Source organism: Diabrotica virgifera, chromosome 7 (genome assembly GCF_917563875.1).
Source record: "Diabrotica virgifera virgifera chromosome 7, PGI_DIABVI_V3a".
In the NCBI taxonomy this organism is placed as follows: domain Eukaryota; kingdom Metazoa; phylum Arthropoda; class Insecta; order Coleoptera; family Chrysomelidae; genus Diabrotica; species Diabrotica virgifera.
In genome coordinates this window covers 67,132,222-67,152,465 of record NC_065449.1, presented here as the reverse complement: position 1 = coordinate 67,152,465, position 20,244 = coordinate 67,132,222, and the positions used below count along the sequence as shown (strand labels likewise).

The window sequence follows — 20,244 nt, the reverse complement described above, 5'->3', positions numbered from 1 at the left end:
GAACATCCCTATTGCAGTAGTAAGAGCACAAAGATTTAAATGGTTAGGATATGTCCAAAGAATGGACCAAGTTAAATTGAAAAAAATCCTGTTAAGCGTTACAATAGCTGGTAAATAGAGAAAAGGAAGGCCTAGGATCAGATGGAGCCTTGTCAAAAGAAAAAGCGAAGAACAGACACAGGAATGGAGGAAGATTAAGGAGGAAGAGGAAGAACCAAGCATTTACATAAATCTAGCGATATCCGACTTTTAGTTGTACAGTTTATTTTTGGTCGTTAATCGTAATATCCGCAGTCGCGATAAATATTGGTGTAATTAGTTAATTTTATTATAAATTTTTTTGTTCTTAGATTTATATAATTACTTATTTTTTATAACTATTAATTTTTTTAATTATAATTTTATGGAAAAATAAATTAATTATGTATGTTGACCTTTTTAAGGCAATTTAATTAAATATTGTGCTTCAACACATAAATTACTTGATATTTAAAATAATTTATGAAGTGCTAATTTCTATTATTATTAGTTGCTCATTGAAATCATTAAATGAATGTCAATAATTGAATCTTATCTGTCTTGGTTATTAGGCAGATTAGTTAGTACATTTAAATAAACATTCAAAATTGTTCTCTTCTAAATTTTCACGAAATTGAACAAATAACTATTAGGCTATTGATTATGTTCAAAATAAGAGAGCTAAAAGGAACTACAACGTTAACGGGGTTTTATTGTTTCATATAGTCAATGGACCTCTAAATATGAAAAAACCGCGGAGTGCTACCATTTAAAGGGGTGCGTTTTTGAGAAAGGGGTGAATTAGTCCCTAGGCACAGGTTGCATTAAGGTGAGTTCTATGCACTTTTGGTATAAACATGTCTAGAGAAAAATATTTCACGTTAAACATACTATAGAAATATCACCTTTTGATGTCAAAAATATTTTTTTTACAAAAATAAATTCAAAAAAGAAAGCAAAATAATACACGAAAGAAAGCAATTTTGTTTTTTGCCCCTAACTTTTTTCCACGTTGATATAGGTAGGTATGTTCTTATATTTTTTTGACACAGTACCGAATTCAGGGCTCCTATCACCTGTTTTCCCTTTACTATCCTTTCCTTAATATTTTCTTCGTTTCGTCCTGTCCATCAAACAAGATAACATTGGAAAAATGAAGGCAAAGAAAATGATAATGAAGGCTTATATGCTTTAGGATACACATACATATATGTTTTATTTGGTGGTTACTCAAAAGTCCGGCATCACCTCACCGAGAGAATTAAGAAAATATATTATTTAGATAGAGTTTATATTAGGTTTGTTCTAGCATCAGTTTCAAACGGTTTGAAACCATCAGCGAATAGTGGACCAGCGCGAGTAGAGGGGATAGCACTGGTGACTGTATTATGTTCTCTCACTGACCAACTGTTTGCTGACGGTTTCTGACTAGTTTGACTGTTTGCTAGAACAAACCTATTACCTACTTCTTGCTATGTCCAGTTGCAATCATTTTTTATTATACTTCTAATATATTTTTACGAAACATATATTAAACCAATTCTTTGATTTTATAGTATAGTTAAGTACTTATATAATCGGTAGCACAACTACCGAACTACCTACAGCTCCCCGCAATAATCTTCGTAACTATCCCTTAAGCCGCTAACCACTCTCGTTCCCAGCCCGATACTTTCGATGACAGTTGTCGTTTTTTAATGTAAATTTACCTTTGTACCTGTCCCTTTTTAGTTGGGGTTAATAGATTTGTCAATATTACATGATCATCAATATTGATAAGCGATAAATATTTTGAATCTTCAAATGGCTTTGGTTACAATGACAGAAAGGGATTTTGTGTGATCTAGTTAGCATGTCTCTTTTGTTGTCAATCGAAGGATCAAAAGAGGTATTGGTGTAATTAATCTTTGATTTTAATAACAAATGGTGTGTCCTTGTGACAATCGCGCATGGTGAGATGCAAACGATTTAAAAGCTTTTATTGCAACCATGCACAGAATATTGAAAGGGTTTAGAAACCGCGAACCACTGTCATTTGAATATCAGTAAAATTAGGTTTGCTGAACATAGAAAAAATTAAATATATGTTTGAATATAAATACTGGATCTTAAGTTAACATTACAGACTGAGTCTATATTAAATAAGAATAAGTGACAATCGTGACAATTTTGTATTATTTATATGCGCAATTAAGCTTTCGTTTTGCATCCGGCATCCATTTTTGTCAAAAGATATACCTAGAGATTATACAGTTTCAACATAATATTTTAATCTTTTAGGGTCATAATTAACACTTTTCGTAATTGCGTTAAATTTTACTACATGTGACATTCATTTATTCACTCATTCATTAAGCATTACAATCCCTAGGGATTATAGCTGGCATCCAAAATCTTATTTTTGGGTGAGGTGGTTTACTCTTCTGTCATTTATAGCTTGCTGTGTGTCTTTGTTGCTGCCATGACCCTTTCCCATTTCTTCCTGTCCTTGCACTGAACTTTCTAGTCTTTAACATTCATTACTCTTATGTCTTCATCTACATCATCTATCCATCTTATTCTAGGTCCTCCTCTACACCCGAGCCATAGTGGTGTCCAGTTAGTTATCTTTCTCAACATATCTCAGTGTAGGCGTCTCCGTATATGTCCTATCCTTTCTAAGCGAAGAGATTTTAATGTATCTGACTATATTTTCAAAGAGGCATGGGAAAAGCAACAAATTCCACAAGAGTGGCAAAGTAACCTTATAGTGCCAATATACAAAAAGGGAGAACACGTCAACTGCGAAAATTATAGAGCAATATGTTTATCATCGGTATATGTTTTAAAATATACACGAAAATAGTAGAGAAGAGGCTAAGGCAAGAAGTAGAAAAAGACCTGGGAGAAGAACAAGCAACGTTTAGACCAGAAAGACAGACAAACGATAACATTTACATCATTAGAAATATAATAGAAAGAAGTATTGACTTGGGGGCAAAACTCATTCTGGCATTCATAGATCTAAGGGCAGTATTCGACTCTATAGAAAGAAATATTATATGGAAATTCTTGCAGAACATGAAAGTACCGATTACACTGATAAAAATAATTGAAAGTATATACAGAGTAATAAAAGGACGTGTACAGATAGCAGGAGAAAGATCTGAAGAATTCAATTGGAAAGAGGTAACAAAAGAGGAGACAGTCTTAGTCCGCTACTATTCATAATAGTCGTGAACGAATTGACTAGAAATACTGGAGAAAGAACGAACCAAATACAGACAATAATAGAATACCAAAGATTACAGCCAATAAAAATAGAAGCCTTATTGTATGCGGATGACATAGTCCTTATAGCAGGTTCCGCGACAAAAATGCAAAAACTTATAAACATATGGACAGAAGAAATAGAGAAATTAAAAATTGAAATAAACATCGAGAAAAGTAAAATAATGGTCATCGGCGAAAAGGAAGAAAATGAAATAAATATAAAATGCAAATATACTGAACTGAAAATAGTTACCGCATATGATTATCTTTATTTAAGTACAATTACCAATGATGGGAAAATATACCTCAAAACTGGCTAATTGGCTCGGCCAAGGCCATCAAATTCATAGAAAAAAAATATACCTCGAAGTAACTAACAGAACTAAAAAATCAAACAAACTATACTACGCACTAGCGCCAGTTCAGAGGAAAAAGAATTGTCCCACGAAACAAAAATTAAAATATATGACATCTACGAGCTATAGCCGGAGCAGGCGCGGATCTAGAAATTCATAATAGGGGGGGGGGAGGTGCAGACTTACCGCAAATATTATATTATCCAGATTTAGCCATAGGACTCACACTTACTCTAAGGATAAAATTCACTCATCCCAGATACCTACGGTATCAAAAGGATTGAGCTCTGGTGGGATGCAACACGGAAATAGTTCTTGGGGTCATGGGTGGTTGTCCAATACAATGGGGGGTACATGGACCCGTTGACTCCCCTGTATCCGCGCCTGGGCAAGGGGAATGATTTTGATGTATATAATATTATTATACAAAAATTTATAAAATCATTAATAATCTTTCTAACCATGGTGGAAACCAAGTATTTTCGGGATTAGAGTTTACAGAAGATTATACATAAATACATAAAATTTCTAAAAATATAAAAGTAGTGATTACGGGCAAAATTAAAATATTAACAAAGAATGACTACGGAAACTGTGTTGACTAACACAAAATTATGTAGTCGAAAATTATAATCACTATGATATAATAAATAGGTTCATTAACTCATTGTTCATTTCAAGGACCATATCCAATACTTATAGATTTCTTTAAATGGTGATCATAGCCAGGTGTTTTCTAAAGCACAGTACCCATCGAACCCTGTTGTTAATTCCACGGTACCTACTCACTTACCATATACCATTGATCTAATTTGTTTGGATGTGGGAGTTGGTGTAATCACGAAAATCATTTCCATCCTATATAATTTGGCGATAGAGGCCCCACAGAGGTCACAAATTTCGGGTTCTACAAATCACGAGATACTTCTGACCTGCTCGTCAAGAAACTAATAATTTTAGAGTTGTAAAACTGCAGGGGTTCTTTTTTTCAGTATATTACGACATCATTGACGGTAGTAGCCAACCACTTAATGGATGTTAAAATACTTCAACGGTGTAAATTTCTTTTGAAGGGATTGAGTTATTCATTTTAATGCTTTAGATTTACTATACTCTGTTTTTAAACCAGGAGGAGTAATTCAAATTTACCTCGCCGTAATGCTTGTTTATAATTGGTCCAACCTCAGGCAAGTTTACTCCACTGTTATGAAATTTTGACACTAAAAACATTTATGAAATTTTGACACTTTTCGCATTTCATAGGTTAATTAAGTTATATCAGCGATTTTTATGTTTTCTGCCTCATTACTATAATTTTTATATTTTTAGTTTGCATTGATATAAAACAATTGTTTCTATAACGCTTTAGCGACGTATGAGTATAATATAATATTTATGGATTACCGTCGAGGGTCCATATAATTAACCAAAAAAGAAGATGTACTTATTTTTATATTTTTCTAGTGACTTTCTTGGGTGTGAATCTGTGTTTTTAATTTACTCCTCTTGGTTTAAAAACAAAGCATATTAAATAAATATTATGTAATGTTGGTAAATCTGCAAAATTGTTATTATTTACTACTCGTATTATTATTTTTTATTTACTATATTTATTTACGTTTTTTTGTCTTTAGAATTTGGAGTAATTTTTCGTGTCTTACTTTGTCAAATGCTTTTTCATAATCAACGTAATAAACATGCACATCCATATTCAAAGATTCATGGATATGAATGTGGATGTGCATATCTGTTACATTGATTTTGAAAAAGCATTTGACAAAGTAAGGCATGAAACATTTGTCCAAATTATAAAGACAAAAATCATAAACAAAAGGGACTTACGCATACTGATAAACCTTTACTGGAATCAACGAGCACAATTGTAATAGGAAGCATTACCATCTCAAATTGCAGGAATAATAATTAACCAAAAAATCGGGTAATAACGTAAGATAAGCGGATGACACCGTGATTATGGCAAGTTCTGCTGAATAAGTCCAATTACTACTAAACAAGGACTAAACAATATGGACTAAGAATGAATATAAAAAAGACCAAATACATAATAATAACTAAGAAAACAAACATATTAACATGCATACATTTGAGAAACGTACCGACAGAAAGGGTTGATATTTAAATACAAATACCTAGGAACAGGAGCATCATTTGAAATTTTGCTAGGGGGGGGGCAAACATTATACAGGGTGTAACGAAAATACAGGTCATAAATTTAATCACATATTCTGGGATCAAAAATAGTTCGATTAAACCTAACTTACCTTAGTACAAATTTGCACATAAAAAAAGTTACAGCCATTGAATTTACAAAATGCAAATCGATTTTTTCGAATATATCGAAAACTATTAGAGATTTTTTATTGAAAATGGACATATGGCATTCTAATGGCATTAGTATCTTAAGAAAAAATTATAGTGAAATTTAGACACCCCATAAAAATTTTATGGGGGTTTTGTTCCTTAAAACCCCCCCAAAACTTTTGTGTACGTTCCAATTTAATTATTATTGTAGTACCATTAGTTAAACACACTGTTTTAAAAACTTTTTGCCTCTTAGTACTTTTTCGAAAAGTCAGTTTTTATCGAGATATTTTGAATATTTGTCAAATCCACCACATATTTGTAAGTATATGGTTAAGTACGATGATGGAGACTTAGTAATAATAGGAAAATTTATTTATGATTTACATTTTTAGGTATATTTTGAACCATATTAAAAAGAAGCCCACATCTCGATAAAAGGTGCCTTGTAGAAAAAATACAAAGAAGCAAAAAAGTTTTAAAAACACTGTGTTTAACTAATGGTATCGCAGTAATAGTTTAATTGGAACGGACACAACCATTTGGGGGGTTTAAAGGAACAACACCCCCATAAAATCTTTATGTAAACATATTAAAAAAGTAGCCGCAACTCGATAAAAACTGCCTTATCGAAAAAATACCAAGAGCCAAAATTTTTTTAAAAATATTGAATTTAACTAATGGTATCACAAAAATAATTTAATTGGAACGTACACAAAAGTTTGGGGGGTTTAAGGGAACAAAACCCCTTAAAATTTTTATGGAGTGCACAAATTTCACTATAATTTTTCTTCAAGATACTCCTGCCATAAGAATGCCACATGTCTATTTTCAATAAAAAATCTCTACGAGTTTTTGATATATTCGAAAAAATCGATTTTTATTTTGTAACTTCAAAGAGCTGTAACTTTTTTTATATGCATATTTGTACTAAGGTAAGTTAGGTTCTTTCAAACTATTTTTGGTCCCAGAATATGTGGTTTAATTTATGACCTGTATTTTTGTTACACCCTGTATATACAATACATTATATATGCAAACATAATACAAAATTGATCTATTTTTTGTAAATTTCAGTCATTTTCAGGGTCAGGGGGCGAATGCCCCCCCTGACCCTATCAAATGACGCCCCTGCCTAGGAACCTGGAATTCAGACAATAATGATCAAACAACAGAAATAAGGGCCAGGATAGAAATAGCAAGAAATGCTTTTGTAAAAAATAAAAACAGTTCTCTGCAATAAAGACTTTAGATTAGAACTGAGAACAAGAGCTTTGAGATGCTACGTGTTTTGGATACTGTAATATGGACTTGAATGCTGGACATTGAAGCATGAACATATAATTAAGCTACAGTCATTTTAAATGTGGTGTTACATAAGGATGTTTAGAGTAGCATGGACACGGAAGTATTACGAGAAATGGGTAAAGAATACTGTAACAAAAGAATGAATCACCGACCGCAAGTAGCAGCTCCAAACGGTTCTATCTCGAGAACATTCTGGCAAAAGCACGATATACGTGCAATCGATGGAGAAAGACTTGCGGTATGTGGATGGTAACACAATAGCTAGAGGTGGCGAAGTCTGGAATTACCGAGAATAACGTTATTTTGTATTTAAGCAAATTGCGTTATTAGGAGAGTTAGTTTAAGCTAGAGTTTGTAAAAGAAAACTTGTATAAATAAATTCGTATAAACGAACCGAGAGTATTATTTTAACCGTAATTACGTTGCAATACGAAGTAATAAACACAATAAAAATAAGAAAGTTACAATATATGGAACACATGAGGGGACAGCGATATGAAATGCTAAGACTGATAATACAGGGAAAGATAAGAGGAGGAAGGAGTATAGAAAGAAGGACAGTATCCTGGTTGAAGAATTTAAGGGACTGGTTTAAATGCAGTTCTATAGAACTCTTCAGAGCAGCTGTTGATTAGATAGAGTAAAGATAGTGATAATGATATTCAACATCTAATTGGGAGACGGCACTTAAAGAAGAAGATTTATGAATAGGGAGCGGATTTTATGCTAAATGCATATTGCATGCATATTTCGCATATCTGAGAACTTTACTAAATTTTGCATATTTTTAAAGAAACGTGCATATTTTGTGCCTATTTAAAAACATTCATGTCCAAAAAAATTTTTTAATTTTTTAATTCGACAAAATATTTCCCCGCACAGGCTGTCGTATCTATTAATTCGAGAACTACCTGAAGAGAGACGGCTCATTCACTGCCTTTCATTTTTCTTAGAAAATATCCGATCTTTACACAAAGAACTTATTGTGCTTATAGTACGCCGTTATAAAATGATTGTAGGATGTTAAAGTGATGAAGGATGGTTTGGAAATCCGAATTTTGTTTACTTTTACATTTAGTGGGTACCTATAATTCTGGTGATTCTTTTAAATCCTCTATTGTTAAGAGAATTTACACCTTTAACCATAGCTTTACGATTTTCTAACGGAAATTAACAAGTTATTTTAAATACGGCCCAATTTGATGTTGAAAGGAATTTTTCAAGTTATAAAAATATTTTATCTGATCAAAGAATATGTTTCCTCGTAAAGAATTTGGAAAAGCACATTGTAGTGAATTATATTCGAAGATATATTTATAGTGATATTGTTGTTTTATTTTAAATAGGTAACTATTGGTAGCAGTTTTTGTAAAAACTGTAAATAAATTGCATATATATATATATATATATATATATATATATATATATATATATATATATATATATATATATATATATATACAGTGCTGTTTTTGTGACGGTACGCGCCGGTACGCCGTACCGGGACCTTTTGGGAAAAAGATAAAAAAACAACAAAATTATAGACAAATTAATTAATTTTTGCCGTGATTCCAAACAGCTTTAAAACGCCCCCTTATTGAGGCTAGACTTAAAAAGTTTTCCCGGGGGTGGACCCCCTATATGAACACTCCCCAGACCCCCCGGAACATTGCGTACCGGAACCTATATTGTTACAAAAACAGCACTGTATATATATATATATATATATATATATATATATATATATATATATATATATATATATATATATATATAAAAATAATTTTATTTGAAAGATAATAAATAAGATTGCCGCCCCCCATAAAAGAACCCCCTAGAATAGAATAGAACAGAAAATTTGTGGTTTCTCGAAATGCGCATTTTTTGAATTTTTGTGCATATCTTGCGCATATTTCGTAATTTTTTACCGCATATATATGCGCATATTTCATCAAAATTGATCGCATATAAATCCGCTCTCTATTTATGAAATATAACTGATACAGATGGTGGCGCGTTCTAAAATTAAATCATAAATAGGAATTTACGTCCAAAACAAGAAATCGTTTTTTGATTAGTAATTAAAAATATGTAGAAAGCTATAAATGGATGGATGCACGGCATTTTCCCCTTCTTTTTCTTGTTTAAGATCTTTCGACTTGTCGTGATGTAGTCTTAATTGATAGACCAGGGCATTTAGCACTAAAAACACCCGAATAAATAAATTTTTAAATACAGCACCTAGAGACTTGCAGTTTTTTGCATTGCGTTCAGGATGACGCCAGGAAAAAAGTCTACTATTCAAAAATGGGTGGAAATGCATAATTGCACTGTAAAGTGCATAAAATGCATCCAAAATTGCATAAATATAAAAATAAAGTCCAAATCAGTATACTAAGGAACAAAATTTATTGTTTGGGGGTTTTTGGGGTCTCTGAATACGATTACGCCATCAGAACTGACCTCCGGATCACCTGGTGCCCAAGGTCAAGGCAAGAGACGTCATCTTCTGGAGTTTCGATGGTTTTCGGCATTAAATCGATGCAAATGGATTACTCGCGAGTTTAAGGGGTCCCTAAATACAAATATGCCATCAGACTTGACCTCCTCAGTACCTGGTGCCCAGGGTCGTTACTAAGGCACATCATCTTCTGGAGTTTCGAGGGATTTCGGCACTAAATTGGTGTAACTGGACTACTCGGGGGGTTTTTGAGGTGGTTAAACACGAAGATGCCATCATGACAGACCTTTGCACCGTAATCCGTTTGCATCAATTTAATACCGGAAGCCCTAGAAACTCCAGAAGATGACGTCCCTTGCAGTGACCTTGGGCAGCAGGTGGTCCGGTGGTCTATTCTGATGGCATATTCGTGTTTAACGACTGAAAAACCCCCGTGTAATCCACTTTTATCAATTTAATGCCGACATTTCTCAAACTCCAGAACAGGACGCCCCTTGCTGTGAGCTTGGGCTCCAGGTGCACAAGGAGTCGGTTTCGATAGCATATTTGTGTTTAGTGACCTCAAAATCCCGTAAGTAATCCGTTTGCATCAATTTGATACCGAAAGCCCTCGAAACTCTAGAAGATGACGTGACTTATTAGCGACCCTGGGCGCCAGGTACCCCGGAGGCCAATTCTGATGGCATATTCGTGTTTAGCGACCTCAAAAACCCGTAAGTAATCCGTTTGCATCAATTTTATACCGAAATCCCTCGAAACTCCAAAATATGACGTCTCTTGCAGTGACCTTGGGCACCAGGTGATCCAGAAGTCTCTTCTGATGGCATATTCGTATTCGTGTTTAACCACCTCAAAAACCCCCCGAATAGTCCAGTTGCATCAATTTAGTGCCGAATTCCCTCGAAACTCCAGAAGGTCATGTGCCTTAGTAACGACCCTGGGCACCAGGTACTGCGGAGGTCAATTCTGATGGCATATTAGTATTTAGGGACCCCTAAAACTCGCGAGTAATCCGTTTGCATTGATTTAATGCCGAAAACCATCGAAACTCCAGAAGATGACGTCTCTTGCCGTGACCTTGGGCACCAGGTGATCCGGAGGTCAGTTCTGATGGCGTAAACGTATTCAGTGACCCCAAAAACCCCCCTAATAATAAATTTTGTTCCTTAGTATACTGATTTTCACTTTATTTTTATATTTATGCAATTTTGGAATAGTAGAATTTTTTCCTGACGTCATCCTGAACATAATGCAAAAAACTGCAAGTCTATAGGTGCTGCATTTAAAAAATTATTTATTTTGTGCTAAATGCCCTGATCTATGAAGCGATTTTTGTATAAGGGGTATAAGTACACAATACTTAATTTTGAGAAAAACGAAAAAAACTATACATATAGTTTAGAAACTTGATGATCTATCAAATTTTGTTCTACAGATGAAATGTAGAAGGAGAATGGTAGAGTGACATGTGATACAGCAAACTTGGCTTTGAAAACGATTAAGGTCAAAAAGTCGTTTTTAAAGGCTGGGACTTGATTCCTTTATACAATCAATGAATAAAAGACGAAATAGTGCTGCTTCTCTACAGTTAAATTATTAATTTATTTATAAAAAAAGGTTTATTATTACAAACAAGACCTAAAATACATCGTAAGACTAACTAACGTAGGCTAACCGAAGTAATAAAATAAACGACAAAGTACCACAAACGATGGTGGCGCCACAAGAATTATTGTATAAAGGGAATCAGTCCCGACTAGTTCCCTTTATACGCTCAACAAAAATTTTATAGTGAGATATTTCGCGTACGGTGAGAGATAAAAATTTCCGTTATAGACTCATCGATCCGTCGACGTTGGTTTAACAAAATGTATATCTCACTTTAATTTCGTACGGAAGTGGACTTATTCCCTTTATACAATAAGCGATTTAATTGCTCGGACACCTTCATTCGACGTAAGTAGTAAGTACATGGATTACAAAATCCAATTAAAATTTTCCATTGAATCGAGTCGGTCAATGGATGACAAGTACGAGGTGTCCTAGAGCAGTGGTTCCCAACCTTTTTCCCATGATCGCCCCCTTAGATAGGTTTCACCAGTTGTGAATACTATAATCGCCCCCCTCACCAATTAAATTGAAACAAAAAATTAATCAGTACAATATTGATTTATTTTTACATTTTGTAAAATGATACATGGTAAGTCATCATTCAATCTTCGCTTGTCCACTGCTGGACATAGATCTCTCTCATAATTTTCCCTCTATTTCGATCTTGTGCCTCTTGCATCTTGTCCACGTGTTGGTGAACATGGTTAGTAATAATTTTTAATTTCTCCCTTGGACCTGGTGATACTCACATAATTTCTTTATGTCTGGATCAATGTTGGTTAATAGCTGTGTACCTCAAATCCTCTCCAAGGTGCAGGCAATATGTTTGAAGATCCTCAGAATAACCACATGATGATTTCTGGGGAATTTGGTCAGACCTCTTCTCTGTATATTTTCTTCAAAAATAGATAGTTTGTCAATGAATGCTCCGACTACTCCCTTCGCTTTGGCCATGTTTATGTTCTTTCTTTGTAATTGCAGATACGTTACATTTAATTTTTCAAAAATATCTGATAGTTAAGCGATATCATTTCGCTTCTCTTGTAGTGCTGTACTCAGTGTGGGGTCAGTAGTAATAAGAAGTTCGATAACAGTATCCATGAGACTGCAGAACCGCCGTAAGCAATTACCTTTCGAAAGCCAGCGGACTTCCGTATGTAGTACTGTAATAGCAATGTATTAAATATCTCATCATTTTCTTCACAGAGTGTCAGAGTGTACGAAATATTCAATCATTCTTTGGTTTTGCTTTAATTTTATTTACCGCATCTATGACAAGACCAGTATTTACATATGAAGCACATACATGGACCTTCACAAAGGAAAATATGGAAAAGATGGCCAATACTCAAAGGGCAATGGAAAGAAAGATGCTGGGTATCAAGCTAAGTGACAAAAATTAAAATCCATGTATCATAAATAAAACCAAAGTGAAAGACGTAAACAAACATGCAGCTACTCTCTAGCGGAAAGCATGACAAAACAACAGACAAAAAGAAAAAAGATGGAATGAAGCAATAATCCACTGGAGACCTTGGGACCGTAAAATAGGAAAGGGCAGACCACAGATGAGATGATCGAATGACTTAAAAAGATACGCTGGGACCATATGGACAGGATTAGCACTGAACCCAGAAGAGTGGAAAAATAAGGGGGAGGCCTACGTTCAACTTTGGACAAATGAAGGGCAAAAGATAGATAGACGACAAGACGACCACAATTTCGGCCGTACACTTTTTGTTAGAGTCAGATCGGCGGGGTCGGTACCTACTCTCATCATTCTTATCCCACTTCTATCTCTTTCTCTTTTGTGCGGATGTTCGCCCAATACGAAAGCTCAATAAAAGGAAAATGCAGAATTAATAATTATAATGTATTACTTACCTACTAAATTGTATTAAATTGTATCATGATTCATAGCCCTCTGTTACTAGACGAGATGTTTGTATTATTATTACCTGCATTGGTGTACATTTATTTACTTTTTATTATCCTATGGATATCCGATCGAAAGTATTGTTTTTTCTCAATTACCCATTTCTCGTTTCCCAGATGCTAATCGCCCACCTTATCGCCCCCTTTTCTCTATTGCCCCCCATATCGCCCCCCTGAAAATCTCAAATCGCCCCCAAGGGGGCGATCGCCCCCCGGTTGGAAATCACTGTCCTAGAGAATATGTCTTGGGAGGATTAGTCTATTTTGCTTATATTATCTTCTTAAAGATCTCTCATCCATTTTTCCTGCCTCTAGATTTTCTCCACCATTTCTTACTTGTGCGTGTTGTAAGTTTTCTTCAACTTCTAGCAGCCACTTTGATCTTGGTCATCCCTATCGTCGCGTATGATTTTTATCACACGCCCGCTGGATGTGATCTAGCGATCTAGTTTTACACTGCTTAATTTTGGTCACTATATCATCTTTGAGTACTTTCCTAATCTGTTCCGCTTCTATATTCATTCTGATTTGTTGATTGGTCATATATGGTTATAGTAATAATGCGCTTTTATGGGCATTCTTTAAGTGCCACGGGACTTTTTTATAAAACATTCGTCCGTTATTAAGTCATTCTAATTTTTTTGACATTTTTGCAACTTGTTTGTGTTTCTTCTTAGGGTGCCTGTCCGTTCCGAACGTTGGTGATCATTCTGGCTATGATGACTTTGTTGTTTGCTATACGGAATAGTTGTGTTGAGGTCTTTCTATACCATGCTTCAGATTAGCAAGCCAGGCTATTCTTCTTCGTCCAGGGGCACTTTTTCCTTCAATTTTACCGTGCAAAATGCATTGGAGTAGCTCGTATTTGCCTTGATTTCTCATTATATGTCCCAAGTACTGCAGCTTACGGCCCTTCACGATTTTGACCAAATCTGCGGTTGTGTTCGTCCTCCGTAGTACTTCTTCATTGGTGACTTTGTCTGTCCATGGTATCTTCAGGCTCCTTCTGTACAACCATAGCTCAAAAGCCTGAAGTTTTGATAGAGTTTCCGTCTTCAATGTCCTCGTTTCTACTCCGTACAGAAGCATTGAGTTCACGTAAGATTTATGGAGCCTTATTTTTGTTTTTGGGGTGAGGCCATGGTTCTTGAAAACAGAGCTCATCGTCAAGAATGCACTTTTTGCCTTTCCGATGCGACATCTAATCTCTTGGGTATTGTCCTGCGACTCATTGATTATAGTTCCCAAGTAGTTGTATTGTGAGACACGTTCAATTTTCATTTAGTTCACATACAGATTTGCTCCAGTTATGTCTTCCTTGCTAATGATCATTAGCTTGGTTTTGCTGGTGTTTATATCCAGTCCATATGTTCTACTTGTTTCCGTCATTTTGTTCATTAAGTTTTGCAACCCTTCTACGATATTGTTTGTGTTTACCAAGTACTTATAATTTTTTACATTTAGATTTCAATTGAAATCTCTTTTTTTAGCATTTTCACAGTTATTGTGTTAAATGAGAATACATCTCAAGATCATAGGTTGCAAAGAAATTGCATATAAATATTTATTATTTCTCTCAACAATTTTTCTTTTTTCAAAAATTTTCCACAGCAAGTGTGATTAGCCATAAAAAAAGTCATTCTATTTCGCTTCGTTTTTTGTGAGAATGTTTTTGTTACTTTATCTTCTAATAGCTTCATTGTAAGTAATTATTGTTCCTTAAATAAATGTTAGTTTTATGACTTGTTTTGCATACATACAATTTAAAAATCCACTGGATGAAAGACCTCACCTTGAAACACTTTCCTTGATGCATCTTATGGGTATTGTACATAATTGTCAAATTACAATTGAAACACCCTTCTGAAGTCAGTAATGTCACAAAAATAATAGGTTTGCTATCGTGTTGGTTTCTAATTCTACAACTAAAAATAAATAAAGGAATGCTTAAAAACTATGTTGTGAATAATTTTTGTGCACAAATTATCTTTTTAATGCAGATATACTACATAATAACTTCAATTTATTTTACCTACCTACGAATTCTAGTCATATGGGAAGCCGATATTTTTTAATCATTTGTAATGAAGTGTAAATAATGATCTTGGCCGGTAGGTACATTACTTCTAAATCTAATCAGAAAATTGTGTTAGGTTACCGAACAGAATGTTTTTTACGAAGAAATTTTGATAGGAAAAGATTTTTAGATTTTTATGTGTATTATCATCATCTTCATCAGTAGCTGTTTGAGACTGTTGAACAAACACTTTACAGTAAATAGTTCCATTACTTCCGCACTAAACAGCTTAAGTCATAATTAATTGCTGTCGCATACAATTGATATAAAATATCGCATACATATTATATAAAAGTCAAATCACAGAATTTTTCAACTTACCTGAGGACACATTTTGCACTGGTACTTTCTCGGCTGAGGACCACCATTCTGCATGCCTCCCATCTTGGTTGCATTAATTGGTTGAGGGACGACTAGCAGTGCTGGACTCGAACCTGCGACTCCAGGACTAGAACTGCTAGACGTCGATCTTCCCGATGTGTAAATTCCTGGTGTTCCGGTCATATGATGGTGGTCTTCCATTCCATATAGACCTTAAATATAAAAAATGTTATGTAATAACAATGTAGATAAATATTACGTTAATTACTCAAAGTGCATGACTTATTAGTATAATTTATTTTGAACCTGCATTAAATTATTTAAGTAAGTTAACAGATGTTTTATTGAATCTAAATAAAAAGGAAAAAAACTAGGGTTTCCAAATTTTTTTGGGGTTCATTTGTCCGGATACCAGCGAATCCAACACTGTAACAGATACAGAATCGTTGATGAAGGATTTGAAATTAGCAATTAAAGATAAGTAGCGGGAAATAATAAAACGGGAAGTTTTTACTTTAACTATGATCTCTTTTTTCTATCTTTCCCAGGACAATCCCAAACGCATCCTGCGAGAAATCATACGGTACGATGTCTTCCACCGATCGAAACAGAAAACATGATAAATGTGATGTTTTGATCTTGAGTTTATTTGTTAGTCTCCTCTTAATATTAGCCATAGTCCTTTTAAGTAGGGGAGAGTTGGACAAAACCGGGTAGGTTGATAAAACCGGGTACCCCTTAATTCTTCTAACTGTCTGCTGCTACCTATCAGACAATGTTAAAATTAGTGTCCCTGAACCGCCAATAGTCGCGTATATTCATTTCTACCTCATTTGAGCAATCTGTGTCGGAGCAGTAAGACCTCACCTGTTTTTTTGATACAGCAAACTCGATTGTTAAGGTAAGTTCATAGTTGTTTTTTCCTCTACTGAATAACTAATGGCCGCTTCAAAATTTAATACATGTAACCTAGTATATTACCCTTAATTTGGGCAAAAATTTTGAATATTATTTCATAACATAAAAGTTTAAATAATACTTAATGTCTTGTTTACGAGTTTGACAAAACCGGGTAGTCCGAAAATTGACAAAACCGGGTAGTCCGAAGATTGATTAAACCGTGTACCCGATTTTATCAGACCTGTTGTTACTTTCAGTTTCCGTAGTGGTTCTTTTGCTTTTAGTTAACTACAACATGTGGAATTAGAAAAGAAAAACTACTCGTCAGTCATGGGATGAAGAAAGCATGCAAAATGCAATAGTTAAAGTGCTAGAATATAGGATGGTATACAAAAAAGCCTCTCAAAGTTTTAATGTTCCTCAATCGACTTTAGAAGGTCGTGTTAAAAGTAAGAAATGGCCACTCTGTTGAAGAAGCTAGCAAGAAAGCTTGTAGGAAATATTTAAAAAAATCTCCAGTCGTAAATAAATTAAAACTAAATGAACTGGGCAAAAAAGGAAAAAACGTGGTAAAAAAGGCTGCGCCAAAAACAAAATTGATTCCGAAATTACCGATTGCAGATTCTGAGAGTTTGGAGGAAGAAGATAATAATGACGATGCGTGTCTATATTACAATGAACTGGTTTCAAATTCTAAGGCGAAGAAAGGCTGCATAAAATGTGTGTATTCTACCAAATGGGCTCATGAAGCCTGTAGTGCCAATGATGAAGTTTATAGTTGTGACTTCTGTTCATAGATTTTTGATTTTTGTTCACATACTTTCAATAAATATTTTATTTTCTGCCCATTAGTCTTTTTACATGGTAATTAAGTTACTACCCGGTTTTATCATACCGGTTGGAAAACCGAATATTTTGCAATATTTTCATAAAAATAAACAATATTAAAAATTTCAGAATATTTATAAAAAGTGACATTGGTATATCAAACTTAAGTCGTTTGAGAATATTTCAATCTGCAGCAAACGTTTGCTACCCTCACATAGCACAAGATACAGACGGTTTTTGCACTGGTACCCGGTTTTGTCCAACTCTCCCCTACTGATGTTTATGTTGGTCCAAACGATCAGCTAGCTTTGCTTTGATCCAAAGGGTGTGTGTCATATTGTCACCATTTATCTTCCATTTAATATTCTAAAATCCTTTTCCACACAGAACGTGTTTAATATGTTTTAATAATATTTTTTGTTTATAGTACTATGTACATATGTGTTTTCTTGTTTTTCTTTCTTTTAAAAATCAATGATATTATTTTGTTCGCGATACAACAGACAACAGCTGACTTTAAGGTATAAAAAATGACTTTGACTTTGATTTTTGGTTGTGCGCAGAGATGAACTCCATAAACATAGTGAAACCAACCTACGCCACAAAAATATATTCACGATTTTAAAATGATTAATAGACTTCAACTGTTACTATAAAAGTCGTTGGATATACATAGCCGTGTATATATTTTTAAAAGAGGGTACACACGTGATAATAAAACGGTTACAATATCTCAAAGGTCTATCAAATTTATAGCAAATTAAATTACTTCTTTTTATTAAAAACTTCTTTTCCATTTCTTTCAATATATTGGGGACCCTCTCTTTTCAGTTTTTTATTTATTTTAGGTGTCTTATTATCTTTTATTTATTTTAGGTATCAGAAATGATGACGATCTATGTAGATCGAAAATGTTCTGTGATATAGATGTAGCCATTTTTTGAGATGGTTTTAAATAAATCTATACCTTTTATAAAGAATTTTTCAATAAATTTTTTAGTATATTTAGCTTTTCCAGGTATCTAACGCTAATTTAGATCTGTAGTGGCTGCCTGGGTAACTAAATTTATGGAATCTCTTATTACCAATATCGACTATAATACACATAGTTTCAAAAGTTATGCGTCACCCCTCGTATTCACGATTTTTACGCTTTTATAAACCCGTATCTTTATCACATATTTAATGGGCCTTTTTTTATAAAAAATATACCTTTTTTGGTTTTTTATTTTATTTGAATACCCATTTAATTGACCTGGTTTTGCCAAGGTGTAAACATTTGAAAAATTTATTTTGGTGAACTTTTTAAAAACGCGATTAAAAATGAATCGTAATGAATCGCATTCACAGCGGTTCGTGGAGGAAAGAGTGGGTGTTTCTCAGAGTGATGTCTCACGGATATGGAATAGGTTCCTGGAGACAAACTCGATACGGAATAGAGCTCGGTCTGGTAGGCCCTGAGTTACCAATGATCGACAGAATAGATATATCAGAATTTTCATCTGTAGAAATTCTTCTATGTCTGTACCAGCCCTCCAAAGAGAATTCAGGCATGCTACACGAATCCGAGTATCATTGTCTGCAATAAGAAGAAGAATTTTAGACTCAGGTTTGAAGAGCCGTCGACCAATAAGAGTTCCTCAGCTACAACCTAGACATATTTTGGACGCCTCCAGTGGGCTCAAGAACACATACAGCTCCCCCAACAATTTTGGAATTTTGCGCTTTTTTTCAGACGAGACCAGAATCTGTTTAAATAGTGGTAACCGGTGAATTCGTATGTGGCTAGTTGTGCAGCTCTTGTTGGCTCTCGCCACACACAAATTCGCCGGTTATCACTATTTAAACAGATTCTGGTCTCGTCTGAAAAAAGCGCAAAATTCAAAAATTGTTGGGGGAGTTATGTATGCTCTTGAGCCCACTGGAGGCGGTCCAAAACATGTCTAGGTTGTAGCTGAGGAACTCTTATTGGTCGACGACTCCTCAAACCTGAGTCTAAAATTCTTCTTCTTATTGCAGACAACGATACTCGGACTCGTGTACGTGTAGCATGCCTGAATTCCCTTTAGAGGGCTGGTACAGATACAGAAGAATTTCTACGGATGGAAATTCTGATATATCTATTCTGTCGATCATTGGTAACTCGGGGTCTACCAGGCCGAGCTCTATTCCGTATCGAGTTTGTCTCTAGGAACCTATTCCATATTCGTGAGACATCACTCTGAGAAACACCCACTCTTTCCTCCACGAACCGCTGTAAATGGCCTTCTTCAACTAAATCGATAAATCTTATACGGTCCAACTCAGAAATTAAAGCATGATTCATTTTTAATCGCGTATTCAAAAATTTCACCAAAATAAATTTTTCAAATGTTTACACCTTGGCAAAACCAGGTCAATTAAATGGGTATTCAAATAAAATAAAAAACCAAAAAAGGTATATTTTTTATAAAAAAAGGCCCATTAAATATGTGATAAAGATACAGATTTACAAAAACGTGAAAATCGTGAATACGAGGGGTGATGCATAACTTTTGAAACTATGTGTATTACAGTTTCCACTAGAGTAAATTTGTGGATGATTAGTTTTTAAATTCAGAATTAAACCCTTTAATTTAGGTGTTTTTTTCTTGTACATTGTGTTTTTGTCAAATCTTGTAATCAACAAAACTTAAATATATCTTATTGATTCACAACTTGAAATATTTAACTGTAACACAAAAATTGAGTTCCATGGCTTGTTGTGTAACTCTTAGTTTATTTAAGGATTTTTGCGTCAATATTAAAGTCTCTGCTCCATAGGTTTGTACCGGCAAAACGCATTGGTTATCGACGTTTGAGGCACATAAGAATTT

The 20,244-nt window shown here is 34.3% G+C and overlaps 1 protein-coding gene across 2 annotated transcripts in view; it reads right to left on the bottom strand.

Moving 5' to 3' along the window:
* LOC114325201 (zinc finger protein rotund-like) overlaps positions 1–20,244 on the bottom strand; it is a 1,204,079-nt gene that overhangs the window by 402,516 nt on the left and 781,319 nt on the right. For both annotated transcript variants that reach the window (XM_050656281.1, XM_050656282.1), the window contains exon 5: positions 15,662–15,873. In XM_050656281.1, the coding sequence (XP_050512238.1) occupies positions 15,662–15,873 (212 nt within the window). The remainder of the gene's footprint in view (positions 1–15,661; positions 15,874–20,244) is intronic.